At 53.5% G+C, this 19,596-nt stretch overlaps 1 protein-coding gene across 6 annotated transcripts in view; it reads left to right on the plus strand.

The window, feature by feature from the left end:
- JARID2 (jumonji and AT-rich interaction domain containing 2) overlaps nucleotides 1-19,596 on the plus strand; it is a 281,796-nt gene that overhangs the window by 250,456 nt on the left and 11,744 nt on the right. For all 6 annotated transcript variants that reach the window (XM_064362994.1, XM_064362998.1, XM_064362996.1 and 3 more), the window contains 6 exons: nucleotides 4,337-5,357; nucleotides 8,737-9,239; nucleotides 12,982-13,074; nucleotides 15,616-15,734; nucleotides 15,826-15,896; nucleotides 17,071-17,185. In XM_064362994.1, the coding sequence (XP_064219064.1) occupies nucleotides 4,337-5,357; nucleotides 8,737-9,239; nucleotides 12,982-13,074; nucleotides 15,616-15,734; nucleotides 15,826-15,896; nucleotides 17,071-17,185 (1,922 nt within the window). The remainder of the gene's footprint in view (nucleotides 1-4,336; nucleotides 5,358-8,736; nucleotides 9,240-12,981; nucleotides 13,075-15,615; nucleotides 15,735-15,825; nucleotides 15,897-17,070; nucleotides 17,186-19,596) is intronic.

Raw genomic sequence — 19,596 nt, forward strand, 5'->3', positions numbered from 1 at the left:
CATCTTATATCCCTTCTGCAAGAAGAATGAGGTATTGTTGCAACTATTCATCAAGCTGAATGTAACTGGAAAATGTTCTCAACCTTGCCTGTTAAATTTGAACTCATTCTGTTATGACTAGGAGGGGTTGCTCTAAAACGTCATGGCCATGCCCCTGGAATCACCTGAGATACAGGTGACGGATGGCTATGAGCCAAGGAACACATGCTGCAGATACCTCGTTTTCTGCAGAACTGGGTTGCCAGCTGGGGGGGAATGGGCTGAGAAGCCAGAAATCCACAACAGAGCGGAGAGAAAGAGCAACTTCAGCTCTGAAGAAGCTTATTTATGTATAAAGCTTCTCAGCTGAAACGTATTGTCATTCACTGGAGTGTCCTGCCGTAGCGTGCCTCGGCACTCATTCTTCAGTGAGCTCAGATGGCTTCTTGTCTGTGCCCTTCTGTGGACTCCCTCAGGACGTACAGCGGTCACCTTCCCTGTAGTGCGCTGGCAACATACCTGGGCTGTGTGTGGTTTTAATTGATATAGAGGTGGTTGGGGGCGACCTTCGTAGCAAGGTAAGACAATGCCATCCTCCATTCTTTTGTTTTCTTTTGTACTGATGAAGCGTTGGCTGCTTACAGACAGGTCCAGGCCAAGAACAGGGGTATCTTTTTGTTGGATTGATGGGTCATGGGTTTCCCCACTGTGGTGCTGCTGGCTGGGTGGTTTGTTCTGTTTTATTTCTCCCCTTTAGGGCACATGAAGCAGCTTAAGGGGCAGATTGCTTCCTGTGTTAGCTTGTCAGCTCCCCTGTGGCCTTTCCTGCTGGGCATAGAAGACGGCCCGTCCACTTGCCATTTTCAGTCTTTGTAACTTGTTCTGTGTTGTGGGTGAGGTCCATCTCGTCTTTGAGCTTCTTACATGGGCGTGCGTGTATGATATCTGGGTGGATATTGTTGAAGATAACTGTTATTTTCTCACAAAGCAAGTTACCTGAATGTATACCTTGGCAATAATCCAGTATTTAGGTTGTCAGAAACATTTAAACAAGTTGTTCCTTTTGCCATTGAAGATAGTGATATATAGAATCCAGCTGTGTAGAAAATGTACCTCCCTGTAGCATTGCTAGCTGTGAACTCGGGTGCCCCAAGAATCCAGAATGGATGGACCCAAAGGCTCTGCACTCTTACTTGAGATAGAATATGAGACACATAGCACTGCACTCTGGCATGTGGACGGTGGTGTTAGGGAAGGGCAGGGTCCACGGATTTGTGGGGACACTGAGCCATCTGGGGCTTTTAAACAGAGTCCCTTTCTTGATCCTCACCAATTAGTACAGAATCTAGAGGGAAAGGATGTACATTATTTTGAAGCTCCCCCAGGGGCTTTAGGGGTGCCAGGTTTGGAAAGCAACCTCAGCAAGTAGTGGTGGTGGACGCCTGCACTTCACAGGAGTGGGTTATGTCTGGCACCATCTGGAGTGTGCCATTTTGCCAGGTGCTTCCCCATCTGTAAGAATAGATGAAGCCGTATTGTGTAGTCAGCCTCCTTAAGGAGACTCCTGTGCTGGGAGTAGGCTGAAACAGACTGCACCCCTACAGGTTAAAAGGCGATTCAGCCACCTGTAGAGGTGTTACCTCTTCCCCAAGGTCTTGGATACCTGAGGTCCATGGACCTCCATGTCTTGGACGATGGAAATAAAGATCAGCCCCAGCTGGAGTTTACAGTTTGCTTTTGTTTTTCTAAATGTTTTGTTTTGGTTTTAGTGGAAGCATTTGAAAGAACAATTGAAATAAGAGATTTGCATTCCTCTCTATACCTCCTCTTACAGATTAGTGATACTTACCACAGAAAATTTCTGTCTGTCCTAACTCCTGGTTTTATAAATCTATTTTAAATGTATCCAGGAGCTTTATTCCTCCCAAAAAGGCTTTCCCAATATTGATTCCAGACCCTATCAGTCCCACTTCTTTTTTTTTTTTTTTTTTTAAGAGACAGTTTTGCTCTTGTTGCCCAGCTGCAGTGCAATGGCGCGATCTCGGCTCACTTCAGCCTCTGCCTCCCAGGTTCAAACGATTCTCCTGCCTCAGCCTCCCGAGTAGCTGGGACTATAGGCGCACACCACTATGCCTGGCTAATTTTGTATTTTTAGTAGAGATGGGGATTCTCCATGTTTGCCAGGTTGGTCTCGATCTCCTGACTTCAGGTGATCCGCCCGCCTCGGCCTCCCAAAGTGCTGGGATTACAGGCGTGACCCACCATGCCCAGCCTCAGTCCCACGTCTTTACAGGGTGACTCATGGTTTAGGAGCCAGACTCTGATTCCTGGGCCTTTCCTTCTGCCTCTTCATGGGGCCTCCGATCCTGGCTCCAGGAGTGAGGCCTTCTGGGGTGGCTCCTAAGAGAAGATGTCCTACCGAGAATTTGTGGCTTTGATTGGACTGTATTTAATTGGTGGCATATAGAGAAATACAGTGGCTTCTTTCCTTTTTGATTTTTATGAACTTCCACTGATGCTTTTAGTGGTTCCAAGTGCAGTTCCCAGGTCAGCCCACAGCATCGCCTGGGACCTGGTCCGGAACACCCATTCTCAGCCCCATCTGCGACCCTCTGAATTAGACACTTTGGGGGTAGGACCCAGTGATGTCTTTACATCAGCCCTCTAGGGGATGCTGAGAGCCACTGGTTTGGGTGCTTTGGGGAAGTTTCATCCCATGCCCCACCCCACTTAAGGTAACTGCTAATTCTTGGGCCAGGCCTAGATTTAGTAGAAAGGTCACTAAGACTCATTACCTGCCATCTGGGGACCTTCATCCTCATGTGAGGACAGCCTGCACAGCCTTGTGGCATCGGTGTTTCAGTGTCCTCTTGTCCATCACCACATGTGTCTAGCTGTCCTGATTCCCCTTCCTGGCACCTTCTTCTCAGGGGCTGTTGGAGAGAAAAGGGAGCTAGTTTTGTTTTTTGAGACTGAGTCTTACTGTGTTGCCTAGGCTGGAGTGCGGCGGCACGATCTCGTCTCAGTGCAACTTCAGCCTCCTGGATTCAAGCAGTTCTCTGACTCAGCCTCCTGAGTGGCTGGGATTACAGGTGCCCGCCACCATGCCCAGCTAATTTTTGTATTTTTAGTAGAGACAGGGTTTCACCATCTTGGCCAGGCTGGTCTTGAACTCCTGACCCTCGTGATCCACCCACCTCAGCCTCCCAAAGTGCTGGGATTACAGGTGTGAGCCACTGCGCCTGGCCCGGGAGCTACTGTTTTTATTCTGTGTTTCTCAGTAATCTTTTAAGTTTCTTCCTTTGGAGATGGTGGTGGTTATAAAACCCTGTAGTCCCTGACTTGAAACTCATGTCATAGATGAAAAGTAATGCCCAAGAGGTTAAGTGATGGAGCAGCAGCCATGGTGTGACATGGAGAAGACTTCCTGAAACCATCAAGCCTGGCATCAGCCCCATTGGGTCTCTTCCTTACTCTCGTTTGGAATCTTGTGCATTTCTGGTGTCTGCCCTTCTCGTTCCCCATTTTCTCTGTCATTTATGTATCCTGGAATTACCATGGTGCCTAAGCTGTAAGACTGCCTCTGTTTGCCCAGATCACGTAGAACCCAACGGGAAAGTTTGTCTGGGGTTGGTGTGTTTCGCTTCACCGGTGGGCTCTGGGCATCCCTCTTCCATCCCGCCTGGCCCTGTCCTGGGCTGTTCTCCACACGGAAGGCAGACAGCAGCTGCTGACAGTTTGCAGCCACACCTCCGGGCCTGGCCTGCCACTCGGAGCCAAACCACATGAGCACTGCTGTTCTTTTCCTTCCATAGTATTTTTGTTTTCTTTCTTTTTTTAGCCACATAGATTTTTAAATCCTGTGGGCAGGTCATACTGCTCTGTGGAGCACAGAAATAGCAGACATGGGTTTTCTTGGAGCGGGGATATGCGAGTGAGTGTATTTCCACTTCCCCCAAGCAAGTATGGTATTACTGTCACCAACTCTTACAAGCTCAGGACAGGTGATTGTGTGTCACGTGGGGACGTCTTCATTGGGAAACACCAAATCTCCTGGAAGAGCCATGGGAGCATGAAAACACACCCGGGAAACCCTGCAAGAATCGCCTTGGGCAGGCTGTATAGTTTTGTGAAGAAGGCTAGGTGTATAGTTGATTCTGAAAGTGGACATCACTGCTTAGTTCTGGGACGTGTATTGTGCTTCCCTTTGCTGGTATTTCCACATCTCTTCTTATGAACAGGCTGCTGGCTCTGCTCGTTCCCAGGTTCCAGGCCCTTTCTCATGGGTGGGCCGGCTGTGTTCGTGGCAGGTACTGATTCTGTGTTTTTTTCCGCCTCTGCTTCCACTGCTCCACAGGTTTCTAAGGTAAACGGAGTCACTCGAATGTCATCTCTGGGTGCAGGTGCAACCAGTGCCAAAAAGATGCGCGAGGTCAGACCTTCACCATCTAAAACTGTGAAGTACACTGCCACGGTGACGAAGGGGGCTGTCACATACACCAAAGCCAAGAGAGAACTGGTCAAGGACACCAAACCCAATCACCACAAGCCCAGTTCCGCTGTCAACCACACAATCTCAGGGAAATCTGAAAGTAGCAATGCAAAAACCCGCAAACAGGTGCTATCCCTCGGGGGGGCGTCCAGGTCCACCGGGCCCGCCGTCAATGGCCTCAAGGTCAGTGGCAGGTTGAACCCAAAGTCATGCACTAAGGAGGTTGGGGGGCGGCAGCTGCGGGAGGGGCTGCGGAACTCCAAGAGGAGACTGGAAGAGGCACAGCAGGCGGAGAAGCCGCAGTCGCCCCCCAAGAAGATGAAAGGGGCGACTGGCCCCGCCGAAGGCCCCGGCAAGAAAGCCCCGGCCGAGAAAGGTCTGCTGAACGGACACGTGAAGAAGGAAGTGCCCGAGCGCAGCCTGGAGAGAAACCGGCCGAAGCGGGCCACGGCCGGGAAGAGCACGCCAGGCAGACAAGCACACGGCAAGGCGGATGGCGCCTCCTGTGAAAATCGTTCTACCTCGCAACCGGAGTCCGTGCCCAAGCCGCACGACTTGGGCAAGGCCGAGAAGGGCGGCGGCAAGGCCGGGTGGGCGGCCATGGACGAGATCCCCGTCCTCAGGCCCTCCGCCAAGGAGTTCCACGACCCGCTCATCTACATCGAGTCGGTCCGCGCTCAGGTGGAGAAGTTCGGGATGTGCAGGGTGATCCCCCCTCCGGACTGGCGGCCCGAATGCAAGCTCAACGACGAGATGCGGTTCGTCACGCAGATTCAGCACATCCACAAGCTGGGCCGGCGCTGGGGCCCCAACGTGCAGCGGCTGGCCTGCATCAAGAAGCACCTCAAATCTCAGGGCATCACCATGGACGAGCTCCCGCTCATAGGTAGGTCTGCACTGGGGTGGGGGTCCCTGCCTGCCCCCAGATCCGTGCAGTTCCATCAGTCTTCACATTCCCTTCCCATGCTGAAGCTCCAGTTCGGCTCTCCTGTCTCGGGAATAGCGGGCTTCTCAGCTCGTTCCCCCTGCAGCACTCTTCCCAGGTCCTGGGCTTCGGTGGCCAGACAAGAATGGTACTGAGCCTGGATCCTGGGTTAGCCTCCACTCAGGGTATGGGCCCCTTGCTTTCCCTGGGCTGTCAGCTGCTGGAGTCAGCGCTGGGGCTCTGGTTTCCCTAGGCTGTCAAATGCTGGAGTCAGAGCAGAGGCCAGGGGGCCCGTGGGGAGCGCTGCTCCTCTGGATTCTCCTAGACTGCCACGACAAAGCACCACCGACTGCGGGGCTTACAACAGACATTCCTCACGGTTCCGGAGGCTGGAAGCCCAAGGTTTCAGGCTGCAGGGTTGGTTTCTCCCGAGGCCTCCCTGCTTGGCTGTGGATGACTGTTTTCTTTCTGTGTCCTCACTTGGTCCCACCTCTGTCTGTGTCTTTATCTCCTCTTCTCAGAAGGACATTGGATTAGGGCCCATCCTACGGACCTCATTGTAACATAATGGCTCCTTGAAAGACCCTGTCTCTAAATTCATTCACATCCTGAGGTGCTGGGGGTCAGGGCTTCAAGGTATGAACTTGGAGGGTTCACCCTGCAGCCTATGGTCCTCTAGGAGCCCGAGGGCCATTTTTCATCCTTCTCAGCGTTGTCTATTCTCTTCTTCCTCTTCATGTTTGCTTGAGCTTCAGTTTCTCTGGTGATTTTGTCGAGGCCGCAGGTCAAGGGATCTATTAACATTTCTTCTGAGACCAGATGCACTCTGGCTGAGGCTGCTGGAAACTCACCACAGGGGATCCTTAGCGAGCGCACATCCCGGCTGCCGTGTGGACCCTGACTCTTCAGGGTGGGCCGCAGGCAGAGCATCCTCTCGAGTTCCCCTGTAGCCCTCCTTCCCTGTCATCCTCTTCTCAGTCCTGGCACTGGGAACACAGGGCGAGGATGAACTTGCCCTGTTAAGGTGGAGTGGATTCTGTGGAGTCAGGTGCATCCAGGTAAGGCTGCAGCCCCATTAGTCTAGACCCATGGGAGGAAACAGGCCACGCCTCCATGTTGGAGATCCTGAATTTTCTACGGCATGAAGACATGTAGCCATTATGTAAGTGTCGGGGATGGCAGCGAGACAGGCTTCCATGCAAATGGAGGTTTCGTGGTCCCCTCAGCAGGTGCCTGCCAGGACTAATGCCTGAGTGACAGTCCCCTGATTTGCAGGAGTTCTTGGTTTGTGCTCTGCTGTTGGGAACGGCATGTGACAGGAAGCACTGCGGGGAACAGGCTCTGCACACGTGTGCACCCACCCACAGCTTTAACCCTGCCCCATGACTGCTTGGGACACAGGGTGACCCTGAGTCAGTGATGGAAGCGCACCCAGTCCTCTTGCCTGTGGTGAAACCTGCAGACAAGAGTTTCTCTGCTCTGCTCAGTGGATGATGGAGGCTTGAGGGCACAGTTGGTGTCATAGTGACAGCCCCTTTTGTTTAGAGTAGGTTTTTCTTTACCTTTGACTCCTTTACCCTGGAACAGAGGCCACACTGCCTCACCATGCTGTGCTGGTGCTTGTTGCCATCACTGAGAAGGCTAAGGCGCCTGACATTCTTTCCAAGGGGTAATGACCTGCCTGTGAGCCAGGAAGGCCTCAGGGTGGGGGGTCTGAGCTCAGCCATTTGACAGCAGTAGAAACTTAATAACTTTGAAGTCATGGTGAAAATCCCCCCCAGTGGGTGTGCCTTCTGTATCTGTGCAGGTTCACATGCACTGCAGGCCTGGTAGTGGCTGTGCCATGGGAGGAATTGGGTGGGGAAAGGACTTTGCCACATAGCAGCCTCCAGGCTCTGAGTGGGAGTGATCGCGGTGGGTGAGGATTCCATGAAGAACTCTTGCAAGCGCTGTCCGATTTTCAGGTGCTCTTGCAGTATAATCTACTGGGAGTGAAATATGAAAGTATAGATTCCTCTTCTCTCTGACCTGTGTTCTGAGTCACTGGTACAGTGGAGTACTTGTTTTAGTTGGGGCACTCATTTTGGTGTCTACCTCCATAAGGGGACACAGTGCCCACCTGCCCTCAGAGGAAGAACTCACAGTTGTCAGCCAGAGACCACCCGTGACTCTGGGAGCCTGAGACCTAGAGCGAGTTGCGGAGTCTCAAGCCTCATTAGGTCCCTCCTGTGGAGACTGGTAACAGCTTCCTCATTGACGTTACCCCACACCTCTCTTCTCCACAACCAGATCAGCCCAGTGTCCTGTCATTTAGTGGGAGTGGAATTCAGGCTTCTGTGCCCGCATTCCTGGTCTTGGTGATGTGCCAGGAACTCGCTCATGCTGTGTCTGCCGAGGCAGTTCAGACACTTCACCTGGTGGGTGCCGCCGTGCTTGGTGTCTGCAGGAACCCTGCCTGGATGGGATCTGTGCCTACTTTCCCTTTTATTATTTAAAAACAAGATATCCCCACATTCCAAAGGTTTAAAACTTTGTTAATTTTTACTTTATTTAGCATTTTATGGATGATTATTTTGGAAGATCCCCCCTCCCTTGTTGGCCCAAGAGAGGTTGTTTTTTCAGTTTCCATCTGGAGAATCCTCTGGGTGTGCATTAAAGCCTGTCGAGGTTTGATATGCATTTGCGCTGCTCTGTGACCTGATCAGGAGGGGCCCTGAGCACCAGCTTACTCACTGAGGAGTAGCCTCACGGGCAAGGGACAAGGCTAAGGGACAGACATACTGCCCTGTGCCCTCACGGAGGCGTTGCTCTTTGCTCCCGAAATCCAGTGAGATTGAAGATAGACTTCCTTTGTGTGAAGGAGTGGGTGGGTGTTGGTGCTTTCAGAAGGGAACTTGGGAGTTGGTAGGAAAGGTGTGTCTGTAATTTCCAACATCAGAGGTATTCCAGGTTATGCTGGGAAGTGCATGCAGCTGGGACCCCTGCCCGCTCCTCACCTGGGATCTTCTCCTGACCCCTGCCTCCATGTGAGAACACGTGCACTAGTGCGTTGGGATGTTTCTCCCCTTAGCCGGCTCTATTCCTCTTCCAGCCAAGCCCCAGCTTCAGTGCTGCCTCCTGAGACACTCCCCACCTAAGATGGTGGCCCCTTGTTCCACTTGATCTTCGTCGCACATGGCCGTGACCCATCCCGTGTAACACCTGTCTCTGTAGACCGGAAGCCCCAGAGGCTGCCGGTGTCCTGGCTCATGGGAGGAGTTGAGGAATTACAGGTTGAATGAGGAACGTCTTTCTTGTCCCTTTCACTGACTATCCCATTTTTTCCCCTTCACCGTCCCAGGGGGCTGTGAGCTCGACCTGGCCTGCTTTTTCCGGCTAATTAATGAGATGGGCGGCATGCAGCAAGTGACTGACCTCAAAAAATGGAACAAACTAGCAGACATGCTGCGCATCCCCAGAACTGCCCAGGACCGGCTGGCCAAGCTGCAGGAGGCCTACTGCCAGTACCTGCTCTCCTACGACTCCCTGTCCCCCGAGGAGCACCGGCGGCTGGAGAAGGAGGTGCTGATGGAGAAGGAGATCCTGGAGAAGCGCAAGGGGCCGCTGGAAGGCCACACAGAGAACGACCACCACAAGTTCCACCCCCTGCCCCGCTTCGAGCCCAAGAATGGGCTCATCCATGGCGTGGCCCCCAGGAACGGCTTCCGCAGCAAGCTCAAAGAGGTGGGCCAGGCCCAGCTGAAGACCGGCCGGCGGCGACTCTTCGCTCAGGAAAAAGAAGTGGTCAAGGAGGAGGAGGAGGACAAAGGCGTCCTCAATGACTTCCACAAGTGCATATATAAGGTAGGGGCCTGTGTAGAGCAGCCAGCGCTGGCGGCAGGAGTGCAGGAGGAACGAGGAAGCAGGGCGTGCTGCGTGCTGGACGGGGCACCCTCTGCCTCCCTGGGGTGATGAGGGAGGCGGCGGGCCACTGTGCTGGATGAGGGTGTTTTTTTTGTTTGTTTTGTTTGTTTTTTTAAGATAGGGTCTTGCTCTGTGGCTCAGGCTGGAGTGCAGTGGCGCAGTCTTGGCTCACTGCAACCTCCACCTCCTGGGTTCAAGTGATTCTTCTGCCTCAGCCTCCCGAGTACCTGGAACCACAGGTGTGTGCCACTACACCCGGCTAATTTTTTTGTATTTTTAGTAGAGACAGGGTTTCAACGTGTTGGCCAGGATGGTCTCGATCTCTTGATCTCATGATCCGCCTGCCTCGGCCTCCCAAAGTGCTGGGATTACAGGCGTGAGTCACCTCTCCCGGCCAAGGGTGCTGTCTTAGTCCACTTCGTGCTGCTGAAATAGCACAGACTGGGCAATTCATAATGAACAGAACTGTATGGGCTCATGGTTGTGGAGCCTGGGAAGTCTGATATCCAGGAACCTGGTGAGGGCCTTCTGGGAGCATTGATGGAACGTTGGTGCAAGGTCGGGCGGTGAGAGACCTAGTAAGGGAGGGGAAGTCCACTCCACAAAGACACCACGAGTCCATTCCTGCCTGCCCAGGGCCTCAGGGTTCCTTTTCGCTAACTGGCTTGTGTGTGCGTGTTGCGTGCACATGCACATGCCCTCATCTGCCAGGGATAAGTACCTGGGCTGCATGCTTCGCTTCCCTGTGTCCCCAGTTCTGTGCTGGCTGCTCTTTGCACCCCGGTCTCATCCTGGTGCATGACAGCTGCCCAGACACAGCTGAACTCACTGGCTGGACCTTCAGTGGACTCTGCATGCTGTTTTCTCTGCCTCCTCGTTTCCATCTGCTCAGCTCACTGCCAGCCCAGCATTGCCAGGTTCTCTCTGTGGAGGGCCATCCCTGATCAAGCCATTAAAATGGATCTCGCCATTCACACTCTGTGGAGGGAAGAGTAGGGGAGAAACCAGCAAACTGAAACACGCAGTGTTTCCCCATCTCCGCCAGGCCTCACTGCAGCACAGTCATCCTGAGGAAACTTAACCTCCAGGAAGCAAGGGAAGCAGAGTCACTGGCTCTCCTCCTGGTGCCCCTCCCAGCCGGCCTGGCTGTGAGGCCAGGCTTTGGGCTTCCTCCCTTCTCCGGCCTGCCAGTGGGTTGTGGGGCACCCAGGGCCCAGCTGGACAAGCCCAGCTATGACCTGCAAGTTGAGGTCTCTGCTGAATTGCCCGGCACAGACTTGCCCTCCGTGGTCCCAGTTCTGAATTCACTGGGAGGGAAGTGTTCTCTGCTTCCAGCCCTGGTGAGCCTGGCGGGAGTGTGTGGCTAGTGGGTTGCTGCTGCACTGGGCATTGGCTGTTGGTTATCCCTAAACCCCACCATACCCTCAGGTGCCCACGGCTGCCTGACTGCAGGCTCTGGCCTACCCGTGTAGTTGAGGCAGTGTGGGCTTCTGAGACCATCACACGTCTTGGAAAGACGGAGGAATAGTTGAGGAGGCCGCCTGCATTGCCGCTCCACTTTACGTCCAGGCCCCGCAGACCCGCCTCAGGCTGCATCTCATACACTTGCACGCTCTCTGGAAAGAGGTTCCCAAGTTTTTCTGTCCTGAGACCCTGAGAGGGTTTGGCCTTTTATCTGAGTCTCCTTTCCTGTTTCCAAGGCTGCCTGGTGGGGGCATGTGGCGGTTGCAGGATGCTGCCTTGTATTTGACTTGTCAGTGTTCTTAAGAAAAGAGAAAGTGTGACCCAGACACTGTAAGCTCTGGGGAACTTTATTTGGTGTTTCCTGAATGTTTTACTGAGAAGCCTTTGTCAAGTAATGCCACTCACTGAATCCTGTGACTCTGGATAGCCAACTGGTAAAGTGAGATACCGTCAACGTTTGCACTTTTTACTGAAGAAGGCCAATTCTATGAGTGTTTGCTCTGAATAAGAGGTTTGGTTTTTTTTTTTAATAAGACGGAGTTTCGCTCTTGTTACCCAGGCTGGAGTGCAATGGCGTGATCTCGGCTCACCGCAACCTCCGTCTCCTGGGTTCAAGCAATTCTCCTGCCTCAGCCTCCCGAGTAGCTGGGACTACAGGCGTCCGCCACCATGCCCAGCTAATTTTTGTATTTTTAGTAGAGACGGGGTTTCACCATGTTGACCAGGATGGTCTCGATCTCTTGACCTCATGATCCACCCATCTTGGCCTCCCAAAGTGCTGGGATTATAGGCGTGAGCCACCGCGCCTGGCCTGAGGTTTGGGTTTTTAAAAACATACCCTGTCAAGGATATTTGTAGATTTCATCACAGAAACATAGTGGAGCTCTGCCTGGTGGCCGTGGCGAAGCCCCACGGCAGCCATGTGCCCACGGAGTGGTGACCCTGAGCGCACAGCTGTCTGCGGCCCTGGTGTCCTGTCCTGGCTGCTGACTTTTGTGTGCTGGCGTCATCCTCACTTCCGCTTATTGCACTCTGCACAGTCCCTCCTTGCAGTTACCTTTGTTTATGTTACCAGAAACACAGTGTCGGGAGTGGCTTGGAATTGCATGAAGTATATTTCTGTAGTTAGAACCGCATCTAGTTCCTTTGGAGCTGGAGATAAAGGCCCAAGGCAGCGTTGCCATGCTGACTGTGACTGTGGACCTGATCGCTGGAAGCATCTACCGCTCCCTCTTCTGGCCATGTCACTTGAACAGGAACACTGCAGTGGCCAGTGCTGCGTAGGGAAGCCTTCCCTGACCACCCTTTCCCGCTCTCCATGACACCTGGCACCTCCTCCCATCTCGTGTGTTTGAGGCCTGTGTGTTCCCCAGAGTGTTTCGTGCACGTCTCTGTCTCCAGCCCCTAGGATCTGGCCTAGTACACAATAGGTGCTCAGGAGACATTTCTGGCCTCAAGTCATAAATGTGCCCGGTCAAGAAAGAAATCATAGCAAGGGTCTTAGACGGCTTCCCTGTGAAAAATGAACCACATTTGGTGTGGGAGGTGAAAGAAGGTGCTGACTCCTGATTCCCAGACTGACACACTCAGCTATTTTATCCTAGCAAGGAAATCATTTTGGATGTCATTGGGAATAGAGTGACAGAGGGACAGCAGGTGGTTCTGTGGAAAGAAGGTGACCAGGTTGCAGCTGCAGATGAAGGCTGCTGCCCTGGCAAGGACTCTCCGGGTGTAGACGTCACCCAGTTTCTGTCTCCCCAGCTTCTCTCCTGTGGGATTCCTGGTCACGAGTTCCATCAGGTCGTACCTACTGATAGTTTCTTCACTGGCCTGCAGCCTTTGTCTTGCCCCTGACGTGGGCTCAGCTGAGGAAGTCTGCCTCCAGTGCAAGCTGTTTTTTTAGCAGGGCTTTGGAGGTGCCTTCCACGCTTCTGCCGTGCATCTGCTCGGGACCTCTGGGGCGGCAGCCTCTGTTTCTGGCAGAGCAATTTGGCCCTCATGCGGGTGATCCTTGGTGGAGTCTTCCCTCTCCTGATGGCACTTTGGGATCTTAGAGGATGGATTTCTGCCTTCTCTGCCTCTCATGAACTCAGGATACAAGGTGGCCCACAGTGGCAGGGAAGCCAAGGCGCGGCGGCTCATGACAGGCGTGGGGCCTCCGTTGCAGCAGGGCTGAGCTTTGTTTCTGAAGCTTCACTCTTGTTTCGTTTCGTTTCAGGGAAGGTCTGTTTCTCTAACAACTTTCTATCGAACAGCGAGGAATATCATGAGCATGTGCTTCAGCAAGGAGCCTGCACCAGCCGAAATTGAGGTGAGAGAAGTGGCCCCTCATGCTGCCTCTGGTGAGGTGGGCTCCCGTCGGCCGGCCCAAGGCCATCCTGTCCTGCCCTGACCCCTGCAGCCCGGGGAACTGAAAGGACTCAGATGCCGCGGGGCTGAGTTCATCTTCTGTGTTGAGCGTGTACCAGGGCAGCCAGAAGTTTTAACTTAGGTTGATCTCAACTTGTTCAAAAGCCAAAAACTCTCCAGTGAAGGTGGGGAGCTGCTGAGTACGAGGGGCCGGTTCTGGGCACGTCCCCTGCTGCCCCACCTTCTCCTCCCGCTTGCTCCCCCGGCTGCTTCTCACCCCATCCTCTGTGTCTGTTGTGCAAGAGAATGTTTGGAATCCCTTGAAACCACAGTTGTGCTTTTTCTTCTCTTCTATTTTGTATTTAATGGGATTGGCAGATTGCCCTTTTTGTGCTTCTGCCAACTCTCTTCTTTGAGTTAGTATGAGGTTGGAAAGACAGTGAGCACTTCTGTGCCCAGACCAATTAGGGGGAGTTTTTGTGTGCGGCGCTGCAGGACAGAGACCGGATCTGTTTGTTTACCTCCCCTCGGCCAGTGCCCAGCTGAGTCCGTGTGAACTTCCAGCTGCTGACGTCGGTGGGCTCTCAGCAGCGCTTGGTCGTGGAAAGGGAAAGACCCGGATCGCTGGTTCAGGGCAGCTGCCGGCCGGGGAGCAGGAGGTATTTGTTGACCACAGCCTCATCTTTTGGTGTGTGACAGGCTTTTGCTGCTTTTATGGTTTTTTTTTTTTAATGCCACCACTTTCAAATAAAATCCAGGGTCAGTTTGCCCCATGTAGACATGCTGACCACTGGGGATTCAGTCATCCTGTTTTGGCGAGGGTTTGGAAGTGTGACCTTCAAACCTGCTCACACCAGGACGGCTGGTTACCCTCCCTGGGCGGCGTTTGGTGCCCCCCGTCCCTGATAGTAGCTGTTGTTGCTTAGGATGCCCAGCCCTGTGGGTCAACCCTGCTTTCCTAGTGTGGGGACTTAGAGGTTTACCTTTAGCACCGTTCTCAGCTCTCTTAGGTCTCTGCTTACGTGCAGGGGCTGCCTGCGCTGTATATCCCGGGTGCAGCCGCTGAATGCCACGCAGTGGCCTGACACCTGACCCCGTGGCTGTGATTGCCATGCTGCAGGCATCACTGCCTCACCCCCCCACCAGCCACGATGGCAGTGGAACCCTGGTCCAGGACACACGTGGCTGTCACAGTTGCTTCCACAGCACCGTGGCGTTTGTGGTAGAGATGTCAGGCGGAGGAAACCTGGCTTTCTGGGCTGAGCATTGGAGCTGGGAAGGGGCCTGTGTTGCCAAACAGCACGTGTCCTGTGGACATCTCCCCGGAGGTGCAGAAGTTTATTACTGTAGTGATGTGCAAGGAAGCTGAGCTCATTTTACAGCTGCTTATTCAGGAATTAATTCCCTTTGAAAGTCTGGATTTTGCTCTAGCGGTTGTGTAAATATTTAAACACAAAAGGGAGATTCGCTAGAATTTAAACTTCAGGCCTGAACTGCCTAGCTTCTTGTGCTCTGTGTCTTCCCAAAAAAGCCAGCAGACAGCACCTAGAGTTGGCCACCAGCTGGGAGGAGTCCCGTCCTCCCCTCCCCACGTGTTTATGCACCCAGCAGAAGCTGGTTGCCCTAGTTTCAGCACATGCGAGGCAGGGTTGGGCACTCAGTGAGTCTGTTGAGGGAATCCAGTCGTTAAATGTGGAATTTGTTGTGGTTTTGTGGAGATGTGACTCTATGAGGCTGGCCCCCTCTTTGTGGAAGTCACAGTGTTGTGGAACCGGTCTTGGCGTTGCTAGTAGCACTTCCTTGAGCTTAACGGGACCATGCCATGCCGGGTGCTTCCGGGTTAGGCTTCTCCCCTAAATGTGGTTCCAGCTTTAGGAGGCTTGTGAGATAAGGGAAGAGGACTCTGTGCTTCTGGAGTGATCACTGAGAATAAAGCGGAAGGTGACTCTGCAAGGAGGCTTGCCTCAAAGGGGCCTGGGCTCTGCTGCTTGCCTGCCGTCAAAGCATGTTCTGCCCCAGTCTTCGCCCCCTTATTTGTTTAGAGGGAACACTTGAAAAGTCTTGTCAGAAGCTCTTTATCATTGGCAGTTACTGCGCTTAGTATACTGTTCTCCAGGTTCATCCGTGTTATAGCACGTGTCCAAACTTATATCCTTTTGCAAGTTGAGGAATAGGCCGTGGGATGGATGGGTAAGGGTTTTGTCCATCCATCTGTGGACGGGATACTTGGTTGGCTTTCACCATTTCGCTGTTGGGAATAACGCTGCTGTGAACATCGGTGTGCAGATCTCGGAGACCTGCTTTCTGACATCTTGAGGATATGCCTCGAGGTGACCTGTCACTGCTTTCTGCATTCGCGTCCTGCTGGAGACACTCTGGAAAGACAGCTTCGGTTCTGAGGGGCGTGTGCACCAGGCATTCGTGTCCCGGTTTTGTTGGGTTGAACCGTGCTCTGGCTACGGGACCTTAGGGGAGCTGACCAGCCCTTTCCTGTTCCCTGCAGCAAGAGTACTGGCGGCTGGTGGAAGAGAAGGACTGCCACGTGGCTGTGCACTGTGGCAAGGTGGACACCAACACTCACGGCAGCGGATTCCCAGTGGGAAAATCAGAGCCCTTTTCAAGGTAACCTGGGACTCTCTCGTCCGTGTTCCTGGGGATGTGACGGCATCCTTCCCCCGCCAGTTTGTAACGTCCCTCGTCTTCCCCTCTGCAGGCACGGATGGAACCTTACCGTCCTCCCCAATAACACAGGGTCCATCCTGCGTCACCTCGGTGCTGTGCCTGGTAAGCCTCACTGTGGCCCACCTGTCTGCCTGAGGTAGCTGTGATCACGAGTTCTACTTGCTGAGAACCAGAGCTGGGAAATCCCTCCTAGGCACCTCCCGGGAGGGGTGGGGTCTTTACGTGTACAGAACATACATTGAAAAATTTATTTTTTTATTATTATTTTTTTTTTTGAGACAGCGTCTCTCTCTGTCACCAGGCTGGAATGCAGTGGCACAATCTCAGCTTACTGCAAGCTCCAACCTCTGCCTCCTGGGTTCAAGCGATTCTCCTGCCTCAGTCTCCCACGTTGCTGGGACTATAGGCACATGCCACCATGCCCAGCCGATTTTTGTATTTTTAGTAGAGACGGGGTTTCACCATGTTGGTCAGGATGGTCTCGACCTCCTGACCTCGTGGTCCACCTGCCTCAGCATCCCAACGTCCTCAGATTACAGGCGTGAGCCACTGCGCCCAGCCAGAAAATTGATTTTTAGAAAAGGGGTAACATAATGGCTGGTGAATTCAGTAGAAAAGGTGGAAAGGTGAACAACGTGGCAGAGTCTGGAGCTGGGAGAAGCTTAGTGGCCAGCTTTGAACCTTGAAATTGCTGCTTTCAAAGCAGAAGTCACAATTCCTTAAGGCTCCCGCAGGCTGAAATCATCAATTCTCCAGATGGTCAGTGCGCTCATAAGGGTTGGATGCTTTGCCAGCTTTAGGGAAAGCCAAGGGGTTGTGGAGGTTGTGGTCACTGTGACTGTGAAGGCCGTGGACTTGGGGAAGGTGGCTGGTAGCCTGTCCAGGTCCTAGAACCTGACTCATTTCTGAGCTGAGCCGAGGAGCGCTGTGGCTGACTCACCCTGTTCAGAGGCCTCGCCAAACAAAGGGGCTTTCTTGCTTTCTGCCCTGAGGTCCTCACCCTTGAGGCTCGGGGGCTCCAGCCCATAGGGCGGCCACCTCCCTCAGAGGCCGGTCTGCTGCTGCTGTGGTATTGAAATGAGGTTCATTCATATCCTTGCACTTCTGTGTCACGGGCGGCAAAGCGCGGGCGCCTTCTGCTCACTGCCTCTTGTCTGACTGTGAGTCCCGTTTCCTTTCCTTCTTGATTTAGCAGAAGGAAGAGATTTTTACTTACGGTTCCTTTGAGACCTTGTTCCCCAGCTATTAAAAACGCCCTTTTCACCTTTTGTTTTAGGAGTGACTATTCCCTGGCTAAATATTGGCATGGTCTTTTCTACCTCATGCTGGTCTCGAGACCAAAATCACCTTCCATACATTGACTACTTACACACTGGTGCTGACTGCATTTGGTGAGTACGCGGCCTGGGCGGGAGTTGGGGCGGCAGAAACTAATGTTCCCACATTGAGTGGGGCCTGTGGGTCACCTCCCTGCGGTAACCTCCTGTCCAGGCGGTTCAGAGTGCTTGAGAACTTGCTCCTCTGTGTTCAGGCCCATCCTGTGTCCCCTGCCTCAGCCTCGGCCTGGGATCCCCTGCCTCTGTTGAAAGAGTTGGGGTGCTAGAGGGTACTGTAACGCTCTCTGATGATGAGCAGTTCTTTTCATCATGCTTCGTGGCCATTTCAGTTCCTTTTTCTGAATTACTGGCTTAGGTCTGTTTTTTTTTTTTTTTCCTTATGGGTTAGTCACTTTTTCTTGTTGCTTTCTAAGAGTTATTTTCACATTTGGGATAAGGAACAATAGGAAGAGTGCCACACAGGGCTAACCAGTAGTAGTGACCATGTCGTCAGCTCTCTGTGAACTGAACATAAGCCGTGCCGTTTCATGACTGGTCATTTTCAGCCTCTCTGCAAGCACCAGTGTTTGCTATCTGTCGGTGGCTACGTGGGGAGTGGAGTGGACCTGGGAGTCCGGCTCCTCCCTGTGGAGACGTGCACGCTGTGTAGCCCGCGGAGGGTGTTGCCTGGAGAGGTGTTGTGGGTCCTGTCTGTAATCCTGACTCTCACTGTACCCATTCCTGCTCCAGGCTGGGCTCTCTGGTGTCTTTGTTTACAGTGGCAGATGGGAAATCAGTACAAACAGTCAGGTGTCGTGTGGTCTGATAGTTACCGGCATGCCGCTCATCCGTGCCGGCTGTTCTGATCGCCGTAATGGGGTGATTAAGCCTTCTTTATTAAAGAAGGCTTGGGATTCATGTTCCCGCTCCTTGGAGTCAGTGTCGGCTGCAGCCTCCTCGCTTTGGCTTTTCTGGTGAGTGGTACCCTCGCCGTGAGGGAGCGCTGCCTTCCCATGTGTGTCTGTGTGCCGTGGACGGTGATCACAGTGTCTCCTGCAGCTGGTCTTCAGTGTTGGGCCCGGGGAGCCCTGCCTGATTCTCTAGGAACAGGGACTGACCACAGCCTTGGGGCTGAGCCAGGACAGGCAACCAGCCGGGAAGGGGACAGCCAGGACAATTCCGAGAAGCGCCCTTTCTCCCGGAAGAAGAGCGTGGCCATTCCTTGTAGAGGAATTCTGCCTGCTGTGGCATGGCCTGGGATTCCTGCGGTCGCCCCCAAGTTGGGGATGTGAGGCCCGAGTTTCTTCCTCTGAGGAAGCAGTGGGTGTGAAGTGGCCGGTGTGGCTTTTCTTACGGCTTGAACGTTGAGTCACAGATAGCGAAATGTGATATCCTGTGTGGGCTCTTTGGACTCACCCCTGGAATCTCATTGACGGGAGAGAAAGCAAAGGCACGGGTAGGATCAGAGAACATGATGGTGTGTGGGTTCTCTTCAAACATGTGATTTTGGTTAGAAATCTGTATTTAAATTACGAATCAGTAACAGAATATGTTTGCATTGAGAATAACATGAGCATTAAAAAAAATACTTGAATGTGGCTGTTGCCTTCACTGAGCAACTGAAACCAGGATTTGGCCTCAGAGCAAAATGCGCGTCACAGACACCTATGGGTTGCAGAGTGGCTGCCCACCGGCCAGGCCTGTGCAGAGGTGGGCACCGGAGCTGGGAGGCGCGGGGGCTGTTGGGAGGGGCTGGTGGCGGTGCCCGGAGCTGCTGGCCCACGTCTTTGTGTTTAATGGTGGTTGATGGCTTCACTGGCTTCACATCCTGAAGATCTGCCGGGCTCCTCTCCACATGGATGTCCTCTTTCCCAGCCTGAGACGCCCGAGGGCAGGGTGGCCAGCCCTGTACCCAGCACTGCAGGGGCCTCCCCTTGTGTCCCCCTCATTCATGCTGTCCACCTGGTACCAGGGGCTTCACGTGCTGTGAGAGGAAGTGTGGCTCTGGTGGGCTTCTTGGGACACAGAGGACATGGGCAAAACCTCCTCCCCTCCCCGGGACTGCCGTGACGAGGCCGTGTAGGTTACTCATTACCTGCACCTCCCACCTTTTCTCGCACTCAAGGCCCCTTGCCAGCCTCACGGTTGTACCCTGGAGTGTCTGTGGGCCACCACTTTCCCAGGACACCCTCTGACGCAGGCCTGTGTGGCCTCGATTCTCCTGTGCGTCTTGCTGTATGTGCCTGATGTCAAGTGGGCTGGGTCCTAATGCGTAGAACTCCCCAGTGGGAGCAGAGCTGGGGGCCGCTGGGTATTTTCCGACCCTCACTTCTCCACAGCATCTGCCAGGGGGTTGGCCTTGAGGCGGCGCCTGTGCAGGAGGCTGGCTGCTTCCCCAGCTCAGTACATTTGTAGAGGGCTGGGTTTACTGCTGCTGGCTAGAGGGCTGAGAGAGCCACGTTTTCTTTGTGAGGACAGCATCAGGT

The sequence above is a fragment of the Aotus nancymaae genome, unplaced genomic scaffold (assembly GCF_030222135.1).
Source record: "Aotus nancymaae isolate 86718 unplaced genomic scaffold, 86718_ANA_hifiasm-v0.15.2.pri h1tg000051l, whole genome shotgun sequence".
Classification (NCBI taxonomy): domain Eukaryota; kingdom Metazoa; phylum Chordata; class Mammalia; order Primates; family Aotidae; genus Aotus; species Aotus nancymaae.